Here is a 16,718-nt window from a genome sequence, read left to right as displayed (position 1 = left end):
TAGTGCCTGTAAGCTCCAGCTGAGACCTAGGGCCCACTGTACCCTACAAACACAAGGTGAGAGAGCCCCTACCCCAAAAAGGGTGCAGAAAAGTAAGTGCTGTAAAAGTTACTTCACGGCTCCCTGGGGCCAGCAGGGGGGTTAATTTGATCCCTGGCACTACCTATAGCAGCCTGGTGGAACCCAGCTGGGATAAGGGTGCTGCAGAGCCGCTAGACAGGGGGAATCCTCAGGAGGCCACTTAAGCCAGCTTTATAGCCTCTTTTGTGCCACTGGGTCCATCGTCCATAACATGCGATTGGAAATGTCACGTGAGGAATTATACTCTTGCCAAACTCATGAGCACTTGCACAGTTTGGAACAAACTTTCTAAATTTAGCCATACATTTTTTTTGTAAGTGCTGTTTGGGCTCGAGGCATTTTGGGAAAAAATACATCAAAAGACCCTCACCTGCAATTTGCATTTATTCAAAAGTTATTTTAAGCTACAACTGAAGTCCTTTAGATCTCCAGAAGTCGAGTGTGGCAATATTCCACTTATAACTAGGGACGGGCGTGCCTTTAAATGTTCAGAGTTCAGGCTGGGTCAGATACAAGTGTACAAAAGGCTGAAAATCTCATAAAGAACAGCTTTCTCATGGTATTTTGGCATTTTCATTTGCAGACCTGGATAGAAACTCAAAGTGAAGTAACACATAGTGGCACATCTCAGAACAGTGGTGGGTAACCTGCAGTCCGTCCGGGTAATCCGCTGGTGGGCCGCCAGACAGTTTGTTTAAATTTGCACAGCTGCCTGCAGCTCCCAGGGGCTGCAGTTCACCCTTCCCAGTCAATGGCAGCTGCGGGAAGCAGCAGCCAGCACATCTGTGTGGCCCACGCCGCTTCCTGCAGCTCCCATTGGCCGGGAACAGTGAACCACGGCCACTGGGAGCTGCGGGCAGCTGTGCAAATGTAAGCAAACTGTCTGGTGGTCCACTAGCGGATTACCCTGATCGGCCATGTGCGGCCTGTGGGCTGCAGGTTGCTCACCACTGTCTCAGAACCTCAAATAATGGTGCTAAAAATAGGTCAACGTTCAGGGGGACCTTACCTTCTCCGAACCCCTCCACTCATCCTCACTCTAAAGTTGCATCTCTACTTTCCCCCACCCCCGTTACCAGTCCTGATCTGCTTTTGAAGATAGGTAAGTGCCCGTCAAAACAAACTTTGGAAAAAGAACACAACAAGTATGCAGCTTTGTGCTGGCACCTTTCTCAGTTTCGAACCAGCAGCCCCTTTTTGTAGGCAAACAGCCCAACAGCAGCCACGGAAGTGAAGAAAGTGGAAAATCCAACCAGCCTCAGCAGTCCTGGTACAGACGGCAAGTTTCTCTCCCAAAAGGTGGTAGTGATTGGCCGGGCTGGGACATCCTGGATGGGAGAACATTCAGTATTAGTGCAGGATCACCTCCGCTATGAAAGGAGAATATAAATATCAACAAAAACAACAAGGAGTCCGGTGGCATCTTAAAGACTAACAGATTTATTTGGGCATCAGCTTTCGTGGGTAAAAAACCCACTTCTTCACATGCATATTTTCTCTTTTAAACAGAAGTATAGTATATTCAGGCAAGGTCTGGCACTCTGTTGCTATTAATGCCCTGTTGATGAATCAGGAAACAACCAGAACAGGGTAGATTGCTTCTACTTGAGAAAACAAATTAAACAGGACATGTTTGATGAGGGTCCCTAAAACCTGAAATTAACATATTTTAAAGAAAGAGACCAAGATGGCCATTTGCATTCCCTTGTACTCACTTCAATAAAAAGAAGAGCTGTTTAAAAGGCAGGAAACATTTTTTGCCAAAATTGTTCCTTATTTTTCTCATAAAAATTTCAGCAATTTTTTTAATCCAAATTAAAAAAAAAAAAATTCAACCAGCACAATTAAAGGTGGCTGTGAGCAATGAATATACCTGACCTTGAAAAGCTTCCAAAACTACAATAGGTTGTGAAAAAATACGAGGCCCAAAGCGTTCCCATCAATTTAAGGTAAGCATTGTAAAAGATACTTGTACGGATTTTTAGCCTTATTAAAAGTTGAATACTCTTTTTCCTTTTCCACGTTTACAGAGTATTTAGACACCCTCACCCCTCTCTGGGTACCCGTCATGTTCCCAGTTATCCATGGACAGTTTTGGCAGGCAGTCAAATAGTAATTGTAGCTGTAGTTTATGAACGTAAATGCAACACATATTTTATCTCATCATTAATATCAAAGGAAAGTTCACAGGAACTGAAGGAAAACTTACAACTGATTCTGGTTCTGACTTCCAAATTTCACCTTCTGAGATTTTCCCCATAGAACACAGTATCTGAAAATAAAGAACTGATCAGTTCTATTCATTCTTTTAAAGGGCAAAACATTTGGCTTTCAGTTTTTGGTCTAAGCTGATGCTGCTATAATCAAGATAAAGGCTTAGCAAATAAGATTGTGTGTATTCAGATTTAACAGAAAATCTGATATTTGCACATCAGTTTGCTGGGGGGGGGGCTGTTATTTACTGACATACTCCCAGAGAAGCACCTCTTTCCTAGCTGTGTAACTCCAGTGTGAGTGATGTTGGTTTTTCTATGAAAGAAAGATAATGGTTCATGATGAAGGAGCGGAAGAAGCCTCCTTAACTCATTCAGACCCTAACTCAGCAAGGTACTTCAGCAGATCCCTAATTTCATATGTGAGTAGTGCCACTGAAGTCAGTCAGGCTGCAAATTAAGCACAGGATTAAAGATCTTGTTGAACTAGGGCCTCATATTAACCACAAATCTGTGGGTTATAGCCTATAAAATTGACATCAAAGTAGTGCACACAAGACGTGTAGATGTAAAACAGGTACATGCAAAATGTATCAGAAGCTAATTTTGAAAAATGTTGCCCCAACACAGGAATAGGATTGAGGTCATGTGAGGGAGGGAGAGCCTAGGGTTCAGTGCCAGAAATGCAAAATATATTTTTAAAAAATTAGTTGGTGTCTATTGGGAACATGAGAAAGTGCTAGGACTACATGAAACAAGGAGGAGAGTATGACAGTTAGGTGAACATTATTCTTTTAATGCACATGTTTCCGAAATATGATGTGGATATTTTAATTTCTTGTTATTCTATCCCAGTCCTTTGCAGAGTTAACAACATCTGATGTCTCCTGAGATGTGGTCCCATTTCAGACAGATCTAAGATGACTGGCAGGTCTATCTATGAGTTAGCACAATTAACAGTGTTATGGGGATTAGTTCTTAAGTATACATCACTCCCAGGATACAACTCTTTCCTGTTGCCCAACATCTAAGCTCTTCAACTTTGTCCTGAGCAGAGGTCTCTAGAGGTTCTGCTTTAATGCTTGCATCACTTGACACATGACGATACTTTATTGATTACCTCCCTCATATGAAATCCCAAATCTGACCCCTTAACCCAGTGGTCCCCAACCTTTTCGTCTGGCGGGCGCCAGATGAAGGACTGTTGCGGTGGTCGAGCATCTGCCGAAATGCTGCCGAATTTCCGCAGCATTTCGGCGGTGACACCTCTCGATGATGCGCTTGTCGGCGGCAAGCGGCGTCATCTAGAGGCGTCGCTGCAGAAATGCTGCAGAAATTCGGCAGCATTTCGGCGGATGCTTGACCACTGGCCAGGACGCGGGTGCATTTAGATGCCCCCGTGGGCGCCATGGCGCCCGTGGGCACTGCGTTGGGGACCCCTGCTTTAACCTCTTATGAAACAAATATGAGATTTATTTTGTTGAAGTGTATCTGCCCATAAACCACAATGCTTATAAAAATAGCTAGGAAAATGGCATTTTTACAGACAATGAAGTGTGTATGTTCCTATGAATCATCTTTATTCAGAATCAACTGAGCACGAGGCCTAACTTGTTCTCCAGGCCCGCAGCACAACTATCATTCTTGAAAATAAACTTTGGGGCTGAGCTTTTCAAAGCTATCTATGGGATTTGGACACCATTGTTGCCAATTCCTGTCCTTTTATTGCAGGTCTGACAGTATTTGATGTTTAGCTCACAGCTCCAGTTCCTAGAGACACATGATTAGGTAAGAATCTCAGCTTTAAAAAATTAAATGTCTAGCCCTCACGGTTGCAGAGGAAAGCTTGAAAGCATGACCTGGGTGCTCCGAAAGGCTCAAAAATGGAATTGCAAATAAAAAGAACCCAATTTTAATTTTTTTTTCCAAATCTCATTTTTAATCCAATCTTGGCAATACTGAATTTTCCTTAAAATTAATTCCCACTGGGTATCTAAATCCCTTACATGGCTTTGAGAATCTCAGCCTTGATTTTGCAAAACACACTTAAATGTTCTCCCCATGCAGCATGCCATAAGTGTGGGGCTGTACCTCTCTAGCTGCTCTCTCTCCAGCCTGCACAGCCCCCTCCATGTACCCGCTCCATTCTGTAGCTGTCTCTGTGCCAGCAAAGTAGATCCTACCAACTGGCTGGCGAATGATCCTTTAAAATGGACAAAAATAGGTCATATCAGCCAGATCAGGAAAACATGACAAAATTACTTGGGTAAAAAACAGGAGAAGGGTGCTTTAAATATCAATCAACACTTAAGAGTTAGCAATGCAGCAGGCTATTAGGATAGTCAGCCTTTCATTACATTTCTTACCTTAGACACTTCCTGGTGCTCCTTATGTTTTCTAAAGGCTCAGAAAGTATTACTGCAATCCTGCTAATGCTATTTCTGAGAGTGATTCTGGGGCTCATGGATATCTAAATGAGAACTAGACTGAGACAAGGCTTGTTCTCACTTGTTATCATAGCCAAGACTCTAGATGAAAGATGGAGTCGCTAGCACTCTGAATGGCATGCTGTAGCCCTCATAACACTTTCCTGGCTCATATAGCTTTGCTGGGATCTGCAATCATCTACTTTAAGATAAGTTCTGTCTACTTTAAAAATTGAAGGCACTATATGGTCATAAATCAGGATTTCTTTAGTGCTCTTAGCTATTTTAGAATTGCAGAAATTTACATTTCAAAAAGGATCCAGAGCGCTTAACTGAACATAACTGAACAGCAACAGCCAGGTTGGCCACTGCTGCTTTTTGGGGTCACTCTTGTTTTCATTCAAAAACCTGAATCGGGGAGGACATACATGGTGGCACAGTAGTTACTGCATTAGGCCTGTCTGCTAATAGGAACAGTCCATTGAAGTTACTCATGTTCATAAATATTTATAGGATCAGGCCTTTTTACTTTATTTTTAAAATACCAATAAAATATATTAAAAAACACAAAGGAAATGGTAATGCCAATCCCAAATCTGAAAAGTAAAATTGTCATGAAAATGTACCAGTTTGGGCACACAAAATAAAACAACCAACCCACCGCCTTCCCCAACAATCAAGCAATCTACTCACCTACTCTTCCCTGTAGTCAATGATTAAAGTGAAAATACTAATAATGAGACTCATCCATCAAAAATATCTAAACCAGGCAAGTGGGGAAGTAAAATTTCACAAGGCTGTTTGAAGTATTCCCTAAGCAATACTCCAGGTGTAAAGAAAATTTGTTCACAGAGGACTTACAGCCCTTACAAAGGATATTTATCTGGTCATTCTTATCTTTCTGGTGTTGAGTCCCTTCGTGAGATACTGTACCTTCCGAACTGTGTCATTATCCCTGGTGGGAAGTAAGCTGTGTAGCACCCGCCAGAATACTGCTCCTCACACCAGTTCTTCTCTTCATAATGCACTGGCTGTAAAACAGAGTTAATGAAACCTCAGAAGGGGGAAAAACCCCTAAGGATGAATCTATTACAAGAACTGAGAAAACAGCAATGAATAATAGCTTATGATTTACTGTATCACTTTACAATGCCTGACTAGAGATTAGTACATTTAACAAGTCTCTTAATGCAACGTGGATGAGACATAAGCCTTAACTTTAGACACTGCTGGCTTTTTTTACTGGTTAATTTGGACACTGTAGAACTGGATCCTCCTAATTCTCTTGTTTATGTAGACTTGTGCTTCAGGCAGCAGAGACAACATGGAGTCAAATTCAGCCCCGGTGCAAGCAGGTGTAATTTCCCATTGTGTTCAGTATAAATTGCACCTGCTTATTCCCAGGCTGCCTAAAGCGCCAAAATCACAACTGGAAAGGACCCCCATAACCCATCCTTACTTATATACATTACTCAATAATTGCTCTGTTCTGTTCATTCCCTCTGGGACACCTGGTGTTGGCCACTGTTGGAAGACAGGATACTGGGCTAGATGGGCCACTGGTCAGACCCAGTATGGCTGTTCTTATGTTCTTATACAATGAGTCTGCAAAGTATGCCACTTTTGTAGCAATACAGTATGTGGGAGCCATGTGTAAAATGGCATGCTATTGTGATTCATGTCTAAACATTTCAACCGCCTAAAATTGCCTCCAATAAAATAAAGGATGTTTATAATATAAAGCAGACGAGTTTTCAGAAACTGGGAGAGCATACAAATCCTAACAGTCATTTTCCTTTACTAGGAAGGGAAAAACAGAAAGAAACAAAAGCAGATGTTGCTATGGGAGGGAGCAATCATGAGACAAAACGGAACACTATGCCAGGCCTAGGCTGGATGGGGAGGCAAGCCGTGGCGCAGCAGCTGAAAATGGCCGAGATTTAGCATATACTAATAATGAAGGTAACACTCCGCACTGAGGCTTTAGTGGCTCATTTTAAAATGAGCTCCTGTATTTTTAACTGCTTCACACAAACACGTGTTAATCACTCTCAAATGGGATGTAAAGCATGTCAGTATTTTTCATCACTCTTCTGTACGAACTAATAAGCATGGTGAAGACACTAATCCCAATTAAACGTGGGACACAGTGCCAAGAACACTGATTTTACTGCTATTTTCCAACTTCACCCTGTGCCTCCCAACTACAATAATGAGATCGGCAGGATGTGCTATGTTGTAAGTTATGTTCTTACGTGTAAGGCTTCCTCTGATCCCAAAACCTTTGCATAGAGCTCGCAGATCCTCTTCTTCCTATGGGAGAAATGCAGCAAAGATTTAAAGACAAGAAAGAAAATAATCCACTGCTGATATGTTCTTATTTTGAAAGAACAAAGGTTATTCTGTGTCTAAGTTGGAGGTTTCAGCTCTTTTGGTTTTATTCTGATTACTGAGTTTGGAGGCCGGGAGTTGTACTTCAGAAATGAGTCAATAAACTTGATCTATGTACAGACATGCTCTGTTTTATATGAGCTAACTTTACGAGCAGTTTTGCAAATCACTCCCTAAGACACTGATCTCTATCATCTCAAATTTGTATATTATCCAAAAGTCATTTAATCTGCCAGAGAAAGAGAGAAGTGAGGTTTTGTACTTTTGTCTCCTGGCAGACAGCCTGTGCTGAATTTTGATGAGGGAAACAGACACTGCTGCTTGTGATCTCAGGGAACCAGTATGAATTTTCAAAGTCCCTCTTCCTTTTTCACTTCTTTATTTGTATGGGCCTGTACTTCCTTTGGTAACAAAGCAATAGTAATGGAGTCTGTTCCCACTTCCCAGTGATTTGCTGGCCCTTGTTGTCTAGTACTAGACATATCCCACCATTTCCCAAAAGGAAAACGATCAGAATGAGACAAGTGCACCAGTTAAGAACCAAAAAAGAAAAACAGACCCATGCTCAATCCATTTGGGATGCAAATCCTGTCCCAATCATAGAAGAAATGTAGGGCCCCAGACACAGCAAAAATACAGGAGTGCAGGGTATATAGGGAATCTACACAAGTGGACCACATCCCCCAGGTATTAGGGAGCCCAGATTTGTGGCGGTTCAGCTACTTCCCTGTGCAGCAGGTTTCAGGGGTGCTGCAGCAGTGGGCTGGGGAAAAGTGGAGACAGAGGATGCCCCACTATGCAGCTCCAAACCCTATTCCATGCTGCATAATGTGGAAACAGTAAGAGTGGAGGCTACTACACATCCAGAGTTACAGTAGTGGCCATGGAGTGACTGGGCTGTTGGTCTGTGCCCAGAGGAGGATTTCTTTCCCGCTCCACCTTGCAGGACCCCGCCATGCCAGGCCTAGCTACCTGGGCTTCTGACAGGGAGGAAAGATTTGGTCCTTTGTTATATTTCCTCTCCTTTCTGCCCTTTGAGGAATCACCTGTTCTGGGAGCAGAAATGCTTAATGTGACAGACTGCAAGATTCACTGTTCTCACAGGATTTTCAGAGTTGGGTTCAGGTAAGTGCCTGGGGCTTCTGGAGACTTGCTGGATCTGTGCCCATTATGGTGTGTGTGTGTGTATCACACACTGACTGTGCTAATTCAGTTTAATATTGTGCTGTCACATACCGTGAGCCAAAACACAAGCTCTTCCAAACCCTTGTCAATTCAATTCCACAGACATGCCAAGCAGCCCTAAGTAACACTAGGGGGAGCTCAGAGAGCTGCAAAAACTCAATGTGGGAGTCACACTGCAGTCGACAGGGAAAGGGAGCCAGTGACAATGATTAGAAGGAGACCTCTTTGCTAGCTCTTTCTTTATCCGCCCTAAAGAAAGTCCCTTCTATCCATCTCAGACAAAGGCCCAGCTCGGGTGCTCTAGCAAGGCAATTCACAGAAAAGTGCCAGAGGACGCTGCATTATTCCACTGGAGGCTGGGTTTCCAACCTTGCAAAAACAACAGGGGGTCAGCCCTGAAAGCCCGGGGTTCTCAGGAATCTCCAAAAGTCACAGGCCACTGGACTATACATAGGACACTCTGCTCCCTCCCCCCGCAGCTCTCTAACACTGCAGTCCATTGGAGCCATAAGGCCATTGACAGCTCACCCTACAGATGTTTCTGGACTCATCCTGGGTGGCTCCATCACACAGAGGAGCTCCACAGAAAAGTTAATACAACCTCAGGCTGTATTAACTGTCCTGACTGTTCCTCACAGAATTGTGGTAGGAATAATTAGCGTCCCTCCAAACCCGGGTCTGCTCTGCCCTCTTCCCCGATGTGGATCACAGAACCTCCAGAGAGCCCATTGCAGGGTCCTAGGAAGGCAAATTGTGTAGCAGAGGTAACCAACTTCGCTGCGGGAAGGTGGAGGTCCTTGCGGGAAGAGAGCAATTTGGTTCCGAGAAGCTGTAAGCACCACTATTTGATAACTAAATTGCAAAGACAAAATGACTTTGCAAAAGCAAAAGTAAATACACCTGTACCCCGATATAACGCGGGTTCACATACAACATGGTAAAGCTCTGACACACTGCTCTGAGCAGCGTGTTAAGGGTGCCAGACCAGGCCGGGGCCGAGGGGTTCGATAAGGGGCAGAGGGTCTCGGGGGCAGTCAGAGGCTCCCCCCACCAGGGTTCGGGAGGCAGGAGCTGTAGGAGGGCACTTTTGGAGGCCCCGCAGTCCCAGAGTGGCCCGGGGGATTAGCGGGGGGCCGGGAGCAGCCCGCTCTGCTTCCCTCACCCCGGCCCCAGCCATGTCACTCGGGGGAGGGTCTTTGGGGGAAGGGATCCCCCCCGCACTCACCAGCAGTGGCGGAAGCGGAGCAGCCCGGCCCCAGCCCACTCCACTCTGCCAGCTCCCAGCTGCAGCGCTCCGCTTCCCGCCGCAGGTGAGAACGGGAGGCATCCTTTCCCCAACCTCCCCGCACTCACCTGCGGAGGGAAGCGGAGTGCTGCGGCTGGGAGCTGGCGGAGTGGAGCAGGAAGGGGCCGCGTCGCTCCACTTCCCACCACCGGTCAGTGCAGAGGGCGGCCTTTCTCCAACCTCCCCACACTCACCGGCGGCGGGAAGCAGAGCAGCCCAGCCCCAGCCAGCTCCACTCCGCCAGCTCCCAGCCGTGGTGCTCCACTTCCTGCTGCAGGTGAATGCAGGACCTTTCCCCAGCCACCCCCCAGCGACACGGCTGGGGCTGGGGCTGGGGCAAGGAAAGCGGAGTGGGCTGGGGCTGTGTCGCTCCGCTTCCCGCCGCAGGTGAGTGCGGGGGGCATCCTTTCCCCAACCTCCCCACACTCAGCGGCGGCAGGAAGTGGAGCGCTGTGGCTGAGAGCCGGCGGAGTGGAGCAGACTGGGGCCGGGCTGCTCCGCTTCCCGCCGCTGCCGGTGAGTGCCTGTCAGGGGGTGAGGGGGTGGATAGGGGTCAGAGCAGTCAGGAGACAGGGGGGTTGAGTAGGGGGTGAGCTCCTGGGGGTGATGGGGGGGTCTCTGGAGGGGGCGATCAGGGAACATGGTCTCACCTATAACGCGGTGAGATTTTTTGTCTCCCGAGGACCACGTTATATCGCGGTAGAGGTGTATTAACCTGAAAATGGCATTTTCAGACAGCCAAGCAAATAAATGCATAGGAGGGCATTATATAGCTTTAATTCTCAATAACAAATATGCCATTTCAAAAGGGTTGAATGGGGTCGGTGACAACATTTTACTGAAGAGATTTATCTGAGTGGTCCCCACAACAAGGGTGAATCTTTGCAGATGTGCCTGCTGCTCACACAGCTGTGCCTTTTGCCCTGGAACAGTTTAGTATTTTATTTAAATGACCTATTGCTAATATTCTGTCCAGAGCATACCATACATCTACATGCGCTGTGGGCAAAATCTCATCTCCAGGCCCTGTGCTCAATCATGGTTTCCCACAAGCCTTGAGCAAAGGGAACGTGTTGCTGCGTTGCTTCAGAAGCAGCCAAGGAAGCATATTGTGACTCTAAGCATCCTCCTGGATTCCCTCTGCTCTGTGGAGGAAGTACCTGGTGCAGGATACTTCCCCAGTGCATAGTGTAGCTCTGCTAGCCAGCAGGTATTGTATTGCCCCTGTTGCACTGCACAGGAGATGGGGGTGGCACTGTCACAGTCAATGGAGGCTGTTCTCCTCCCTGCACTAATACTCAGTCTGGGCAGCTGGCACAAGGGAGCACAAGATGCCCCACTGAGTGGCTGTGCAAACTGGGCCACAATCTAACCCATTGTCATTAGTGATTAGTCTTTGTCTAGGGGAATCTCAGGTAGTAGGTGGAGATGGGTTTCACTCGCACAACAGGTGGGCAGGCTGCAGCACTGTTGCACTGTGACTCCTGTTCCAGCCAATGGGGTAGTGTAGTGGCCATAGCCCCTACATGCAACCAGGGCCGGCTTTAGGCCGATTCAACCGATTCCTCTGAATTGGGCCCCGCAGCTGTCCACCCCGCCCCCAGTCCCAGCTCACTTCCCTCTCCTCCCCTGAACGCTCCGCCCCCTTCTCCTCCCCCTCCCCTCCTTCCCGCGAATCAGGTGTTCGCAGGAAGCCTGGAAACAAGCAGGGGCAGGTAAGCTGGGGCGGGGGGCGCGAGGAGGGCTCCAGGGAGGCGCGGCGCAGCCCAGTCCGGCCCCGGCCGAGCGGCTCCCTCCGGCCCGGCTCCAGCCCCGGTCCCTCTGGCCTGGCCCCCAGGCCCCAGCCTGGCCCCGGCCGAACGCCCCCAGCCCCAGCCCGGCCCTGGCCCCGGGCGAGGGGCGCTGGCTCGGGCCTCGCAGCACTGGCCCTGATTCTGGCCGAGTGGCTCCGGCCCGGCCCCAGCCCCGGCTGAGCGGCTCCAGGCAGCGCGGTAAGGGGGCAGGGAGCAGGGAGGGGGTGTTGGAAGAGGGCAGGGGCGTTTGGGGGGGTGTGGGGGGGGTGGATAAGGGTCGGGGTGGTCAGAGGGCAGGGAACAGGGGGGTTGAATGGGGGCAAGGGTCCCGGGGGGCAGTCAGGAAGGAGCAGGGGTTCCAGGGGCAGTCAGGGACAGAGAGAAGGGGTGGTTGGATGGGGCGGCAGGGGACAGGGAAGGGGGGTGGATGGGGCAGGGGTCCCTGGAGGGGCGTCAAGAACTTTAGGTGGGGTTAACATGCATCCGCATACATTGCGCAATGTACGTAATATATAATTTTGTTATTATTTATATAGTTATGGAAAGTAAATAATACATGGAAGAAATGAAAGGGTTTTTTTACGTGTTTTTTTTTTTAAGTCATCCCTGCTGAGGCCCTGCCGAAAATGTTTGAATTGGGCCCCGCACTTCCTAAAGCCAGCCCTGCATGCAACCCCTGGAACACAATTTCTGGATCCTTGGAAACCCAGTCCCAACATCAGTGACTCGGTGTATCTGCCCCACTAGCTTACAGTTGGGTGTGGAGATGCCTCCTGGCCAGCCACTTAGTCTGCCCCTTTTCCCTGTGTAGAACTAAAGTGAGGCTTAAATTGTGTGCATGGGATGGATTTCTCCTTGTACGTAATGTACCACATTAAGCACAGTGTATGTCAGAACCATTCTTTACCACTGAGAGTCATCAATAGTGTAATGTTCATTCAGTAAATATTCCAAGTCCCATTGTATAAAAATTAATCTCAGCGTCAGATAAACATGTTAATGCTTTTGACACTGATTGATAAATTGGTCTGTCTTTTATGGCACCCTTATAAATAACAAAGGTGTCCTTTTATTGCACAGAAACATAAGCTGTTTTCAAGTGCTGCAAATGTTCGATTGCACTTAATATGCTGACACACGGTGAAACGGGGCATTTGGTGTTAATGAGAGCCTGAAATGTTGAACACAATGGACTTCAAGTTCGTCCAGCTTTTGTTGTGACAATCACCTCTTGTAGTTCCAGCCCAAAGCTTAAATGCAGATGGAGAATATCTGGTCTATTCCTGAAAAACGAAAGAGGCTCGGTGGAACAGTGCTGCTGCTCTAAGAGCTGGTGGAGCAATGCTCCACATGATCCCACTTTACAAAAGCTGCGAGAGCTCACATATCGCTGATTTGAGGACACCAACATCATCTCTAATTGGGCTGACCATCACTGTTAAAATGTGTACCTGAACATGGAGCATCCCACGATTTTAATTTTGAAAATACCGTGTCTCCATTTAAATAAAGGTCTCCCCCCTCCCACAACCCTGCCATATAAATTTAGCTTTGTTGATTAGTTCAGTGAAATGCTGGGAATATATTTTTGAGGGCAAATCCCTTTAAAACCGATTTTTATTTATGTTTAAACAATAGCAGGGAGGAGACTGCTATAACAAAATAGTGGACTAGATCTTCAAGTGTGTTGAGCTCTGAGCACAGGGTCAAAGGTAGCTTTCTGTCACCTTTCTACCCCCTAATCCTTAGGGCTGGTTCATCCCGTGACAAACTGAAGCAGCTTTAAGGCTGTGCTAACTTACAAAGGCTGAAATAGCTCTCTAGGGTCTGATCCAAGACCACTAGGGTGCTGAGCACTCCGGCTCAGCCGCTCCCACTTCTGGCACTCTCTGAACACACCCACTCCACTGTGTGGGGACAGAGGAGCAGCAGTGGGGAGCATGGAGCTGGCTATTCTGGCTTTATGCTACCCAGGCACTCCCGAATACAAGAGGAATCCCCAGTTGCCCACTAAGTGAAGCTTAGTCCGAACAGCTCAAAGCAGTCAAATGGGAGCTTGAGGACTTGGCTTTACAAAGGACAGGTAGACGCTGCCATGATTACTGCCATTTTGGATAAAGACTTCACATGGCTCCTAAGGAAACACAATTTAAGTGTTGCACTTTTGACGTGACAGCACTGCGAACCGTGCTTAGTTAATAGCCAACATCCCTGTAATTATTGCATGCAGGAAATGTTTTGTCTGATACATAAAGAGAGAGAGAGAGAGAGAGAGAGAGAGAGACTCTGAGAATTTAAAACAAAAACTTAAATTAGATCCTGTGTAAAACTATGGCACTTTGTTTTTACCTTTCTTCCTTTGTGAGATGTGTCAGTCTTCTACACTTTCGAGCGAGAATAAAACTGAAAAAAGAAAACCACACACACACAAAAGGAATGATGGCATCCATTATATATATAGTGCCCTTTAAAATGCTCTCAGCTGGTGGCTTGATGATGCCAGCTTCTAACATTTGTCTCTTATATTTAGGTCTTTAAGTCTTTACCTGGTGGCCACTTTCCAACTCTTTCAATTCTTACTGAGAAATGTGGCTATACACTTTTATTCAGTTCTGCAGAATTTAAGCTCAGCTTTCAGAAAGTTTCTAAAGGTCAAATCTTTATCTGAGGCTGTCTGCTGGAGACATTTACTAGGGTTACACTAATGGAAAAAGAGGAAACATCCTTCCCCATGCAGCAGAGGGGAAAATAGCCACAGGGCAACAGTAGCCACTGCATCTGGTGCACTCTTTCTCCTGTGGGGAGGGCGTGGGGGGGCAGACTGGCTGGTGGATCTATGAAGTCACTTTTCTCTAGGCCAAGGCTTAATTTGTGCCAGGGCTTGCCAGGGCAGAGCCCTGGCACCTGTAGCTTGGCAGTTCATAGCCCAAGCACCTCTGGGCTTTCTGCAAAGTTATGAATGTAAAAAAATTGCTTAAGCCTCCAGCACCTAATTGTTTGAGCCCTGGCACCTCTTTCATTATAAATTAAGCACAGCTCCAGGCTCATCCCCAAACACCTCCTCCACAGGTGTGTGCCATGGCATTGGCGATGTACAGACCTCTTGCTTTGGTCCCTGCATGCAGGGACCCACACTCTGGCCAGGGTCAGAAGAGCCATAGCAGCTGTTTTCATGGCATAGTAAACCCGCTCATGACAGCTGTAGGATTTGGTATAGTAATAGCAAATTACCAAGACTAGAGTGGAATTAGGTGGTATGGCTCAATAGCCTTATATAAGGAAATGTTGCATTTCATTTTTGATTATTGGGGGCAGGGAGGAAAAACACATTTATTGGAAGGAAATCCCTTTTAATAGAGTTGACTGAAAATTTTCATTCAAAAAAATGGGAGGGAGGGATTGTAGAAAATTTTTGATTTTTTTTTTAAAAAATGTTTGATTTTGGAGGATTTCCCCTGGCCACCACCAACTCACTTTACATTTTTTCCTCCTCTCTCTCCCCTTTTCCTTTTCTTATTTTGACGTTGGGGAGGCCAGGGACAAAAGGGACAGGGGCAGGGAGGGAAACAGAAATAAAACAAACATCTTTTTCCAGTTTTTTCCACACCAAAACAATTGAAAATTTCAAAAAAAAAAAAAAGTTGAAAAATTTTTAAAGACAAAATTTGGGGAGAAAAATATTGAATATATTATATGAAATAAAATAATTCATCACTTTTCGACCAGCTCTACTTTTTTGTTAATATTTTCAGATTTTTCCCCCAATGGTAGGTTTCCATGTCTCCTCAAACCCCAGGCCCACAAAAATTAATGGGCAATCGTCCCTCTTCTCTTTTACCCCATTATGGCAGGAACACTGCAATTGGGTTTGGTATCATCAAGTGTCATTCCAATCACAGCTTCCTCATCTTCAATGAGCATGGTACCACAGTAGTCTAGAAACCAAAGAGGAGAAAAAAAACGGATTTTATTAATCCAGGTAATTTGGGGAACTACGACAGAGAAAGAGGTGAAACCACCAGCGTGGTGTGACAAAGAATATGACACCACTCTCTTGCTCCAGGGAATTATTCTGCCAGAGATTGTGTGCCCTGTTCCTCGGGCTCTGGGAAGTACCATTTTCTACCTAGGTGAGATATTTTAGATACGGGCTCCTGAGACTCTTAGCAACCTGTTCTGGGCATCTTTAAAAAGCAGGGACAACATAAGGATATTCATATAATTGAATTTATGACCAAAAAAATGGTGTTATAACCAACATGACTGGGGTACCAGTTAATTGCACAGAAACACACTGTTCTTGAGTATTGCCAGTGTATAACATTTTGGCAAGCACACTAGGTTTTTATGACAGGCATATGCCGGATACAAAAGATTTCAGGATGCTTGTACTAAATGTTCTGGAAACACAGAGTACAATTGTTATTAAAAACATGGCTCTCAAAGCACCAGTTTTTCCAGAACACTCTGGATAGCTTTACAGTCACCCTGTTGCAAATCTACCCAAAAGCTTAAAGGCAAACAAAGACTGTATGGTGTACTCCTGCAAGAATTAAAGAGGCACTGTGCTCAGTGCTGTCACTTTAAATGGTTTGGGCAATATTTCAACTTCCGCACTCTTAGTATCTCTAGCTGGCCAAGACATATGGCTATATGTTTTTAGCTACAAACTATTCTCAAGAAAAAATTGTCGCAGTCATGCAGTATATGGCATAAAATCTCTCCCCATTATGCCCCAACTCCACCGTTATGTTTAGGTAACTAATGGCAGAAATAAGTCTCATTCCAAGATGCCACTGAAGAAAAATGGTGGACGGGGGTAAGGAGAACAACAAGGAACAAGAGTTAGTGTATCCCAACTTCTTCCCTCATGTCCTATATACTCTCGAGACTCTCTCTCTTTCTCTCCCCCGTCTCTTTTTAGGACTCTCAGAGAAGTAGCTGAAAAGAGATGACATCCCCTTCTAATGTGGACTCTTGTATTAGCATAATACAATACAAAAGAAAACTCCCGATTAAAATGTAATACCCTTTTTCCTCCAGAAAGGTTCTTTGTAGTATACCATGCACTTGATGACTGAGCCCATGGGAACCCGGCTGATCAGCTGGTTTCTCATTGGTGGTAATGGTGGGTTGAAATGAATCTTCAAATCAAGAACTGGTGGAATGGCACTAATAACATACTTGGTCTGGAAAAGAAATAATACGTAAACGAAATACATTGTCCAGTATTTGAGCCTCTCTCTATTACAGCTGGGGAAGCTTTACAGTATGTGTGCTGACAGTAAAATCTTCCAAAGCAAAGAAAGTTTGTCCCATAGCATGCAAGTTACAAAGTAGACCT

At 45.9% G+C, this 16,718-nt stretch overlaps 1 protein-coding gene across 1 annotated transcript in view; it reads right to left on the bottom strand.

Moving 5' to 3' along the window:
• Positions 1-936: 936 nt before the first annotated feature.
• The window catches only part of LOC123362239 (amine oxidase [flavin-containing] B-like), a 75,800-nt gene continuing 60,018 nt past the window's right edge, over positions 937-16,718 (bottom strand). Inside the window, exons 8-15 of the mRNA XM_045002653.1 lie at positions 16,404-16,563; positions 15,213-15,309; positions 13,724-13,777; positions 6,976-7,033; positions 5,654-5,751; positions 4,386-4,497; positions 2,291-2,353; positions 937-1,409 (exon numbers count right to left, since the gene is read on the bottom strand). Of these exons, the coding sequence (XP_044858588.1) occupies positions 1,254-1,409; positions 2,291-2,353; positions 4,386-4,497; positions 5,654-5,751; positions 6,976-7,033; positions 13,724-13,777; positions 15,213-15,309; positions 16,404-16,563 (798 nt within the window). The 3' untranslated portion in view covers positions 937-1,253. The remainder of the gene's footprint in view (positions 1,410-2,290; positions 2,354-4,385; positions 4,498-5,653; positions 5,752-6,975; positions 7,034-13,723; positions 13,778-15,212; positions 15,310-16,403; positions 16,564-16,718) is intronic.

The sequence above is a fragment of the Mauremys mutica genome, chromosome 1 (assembly GCF_020497125.1).
Source record: "Mauremys mutica isolate MM-2020 ecotype Southern chromosome 1, ASM2049712v1, whole genome shotgun sequence".
Taxonomy (NCBI): domain Eukaryota; kingdom Metazoa; phylum Chordata; order Testudines; family Geoemydidae; genus Mauremys; species Mauremys mutica.
This window is presented reverse-complemented; position numbering and strand designations above follow the sequence as displayed.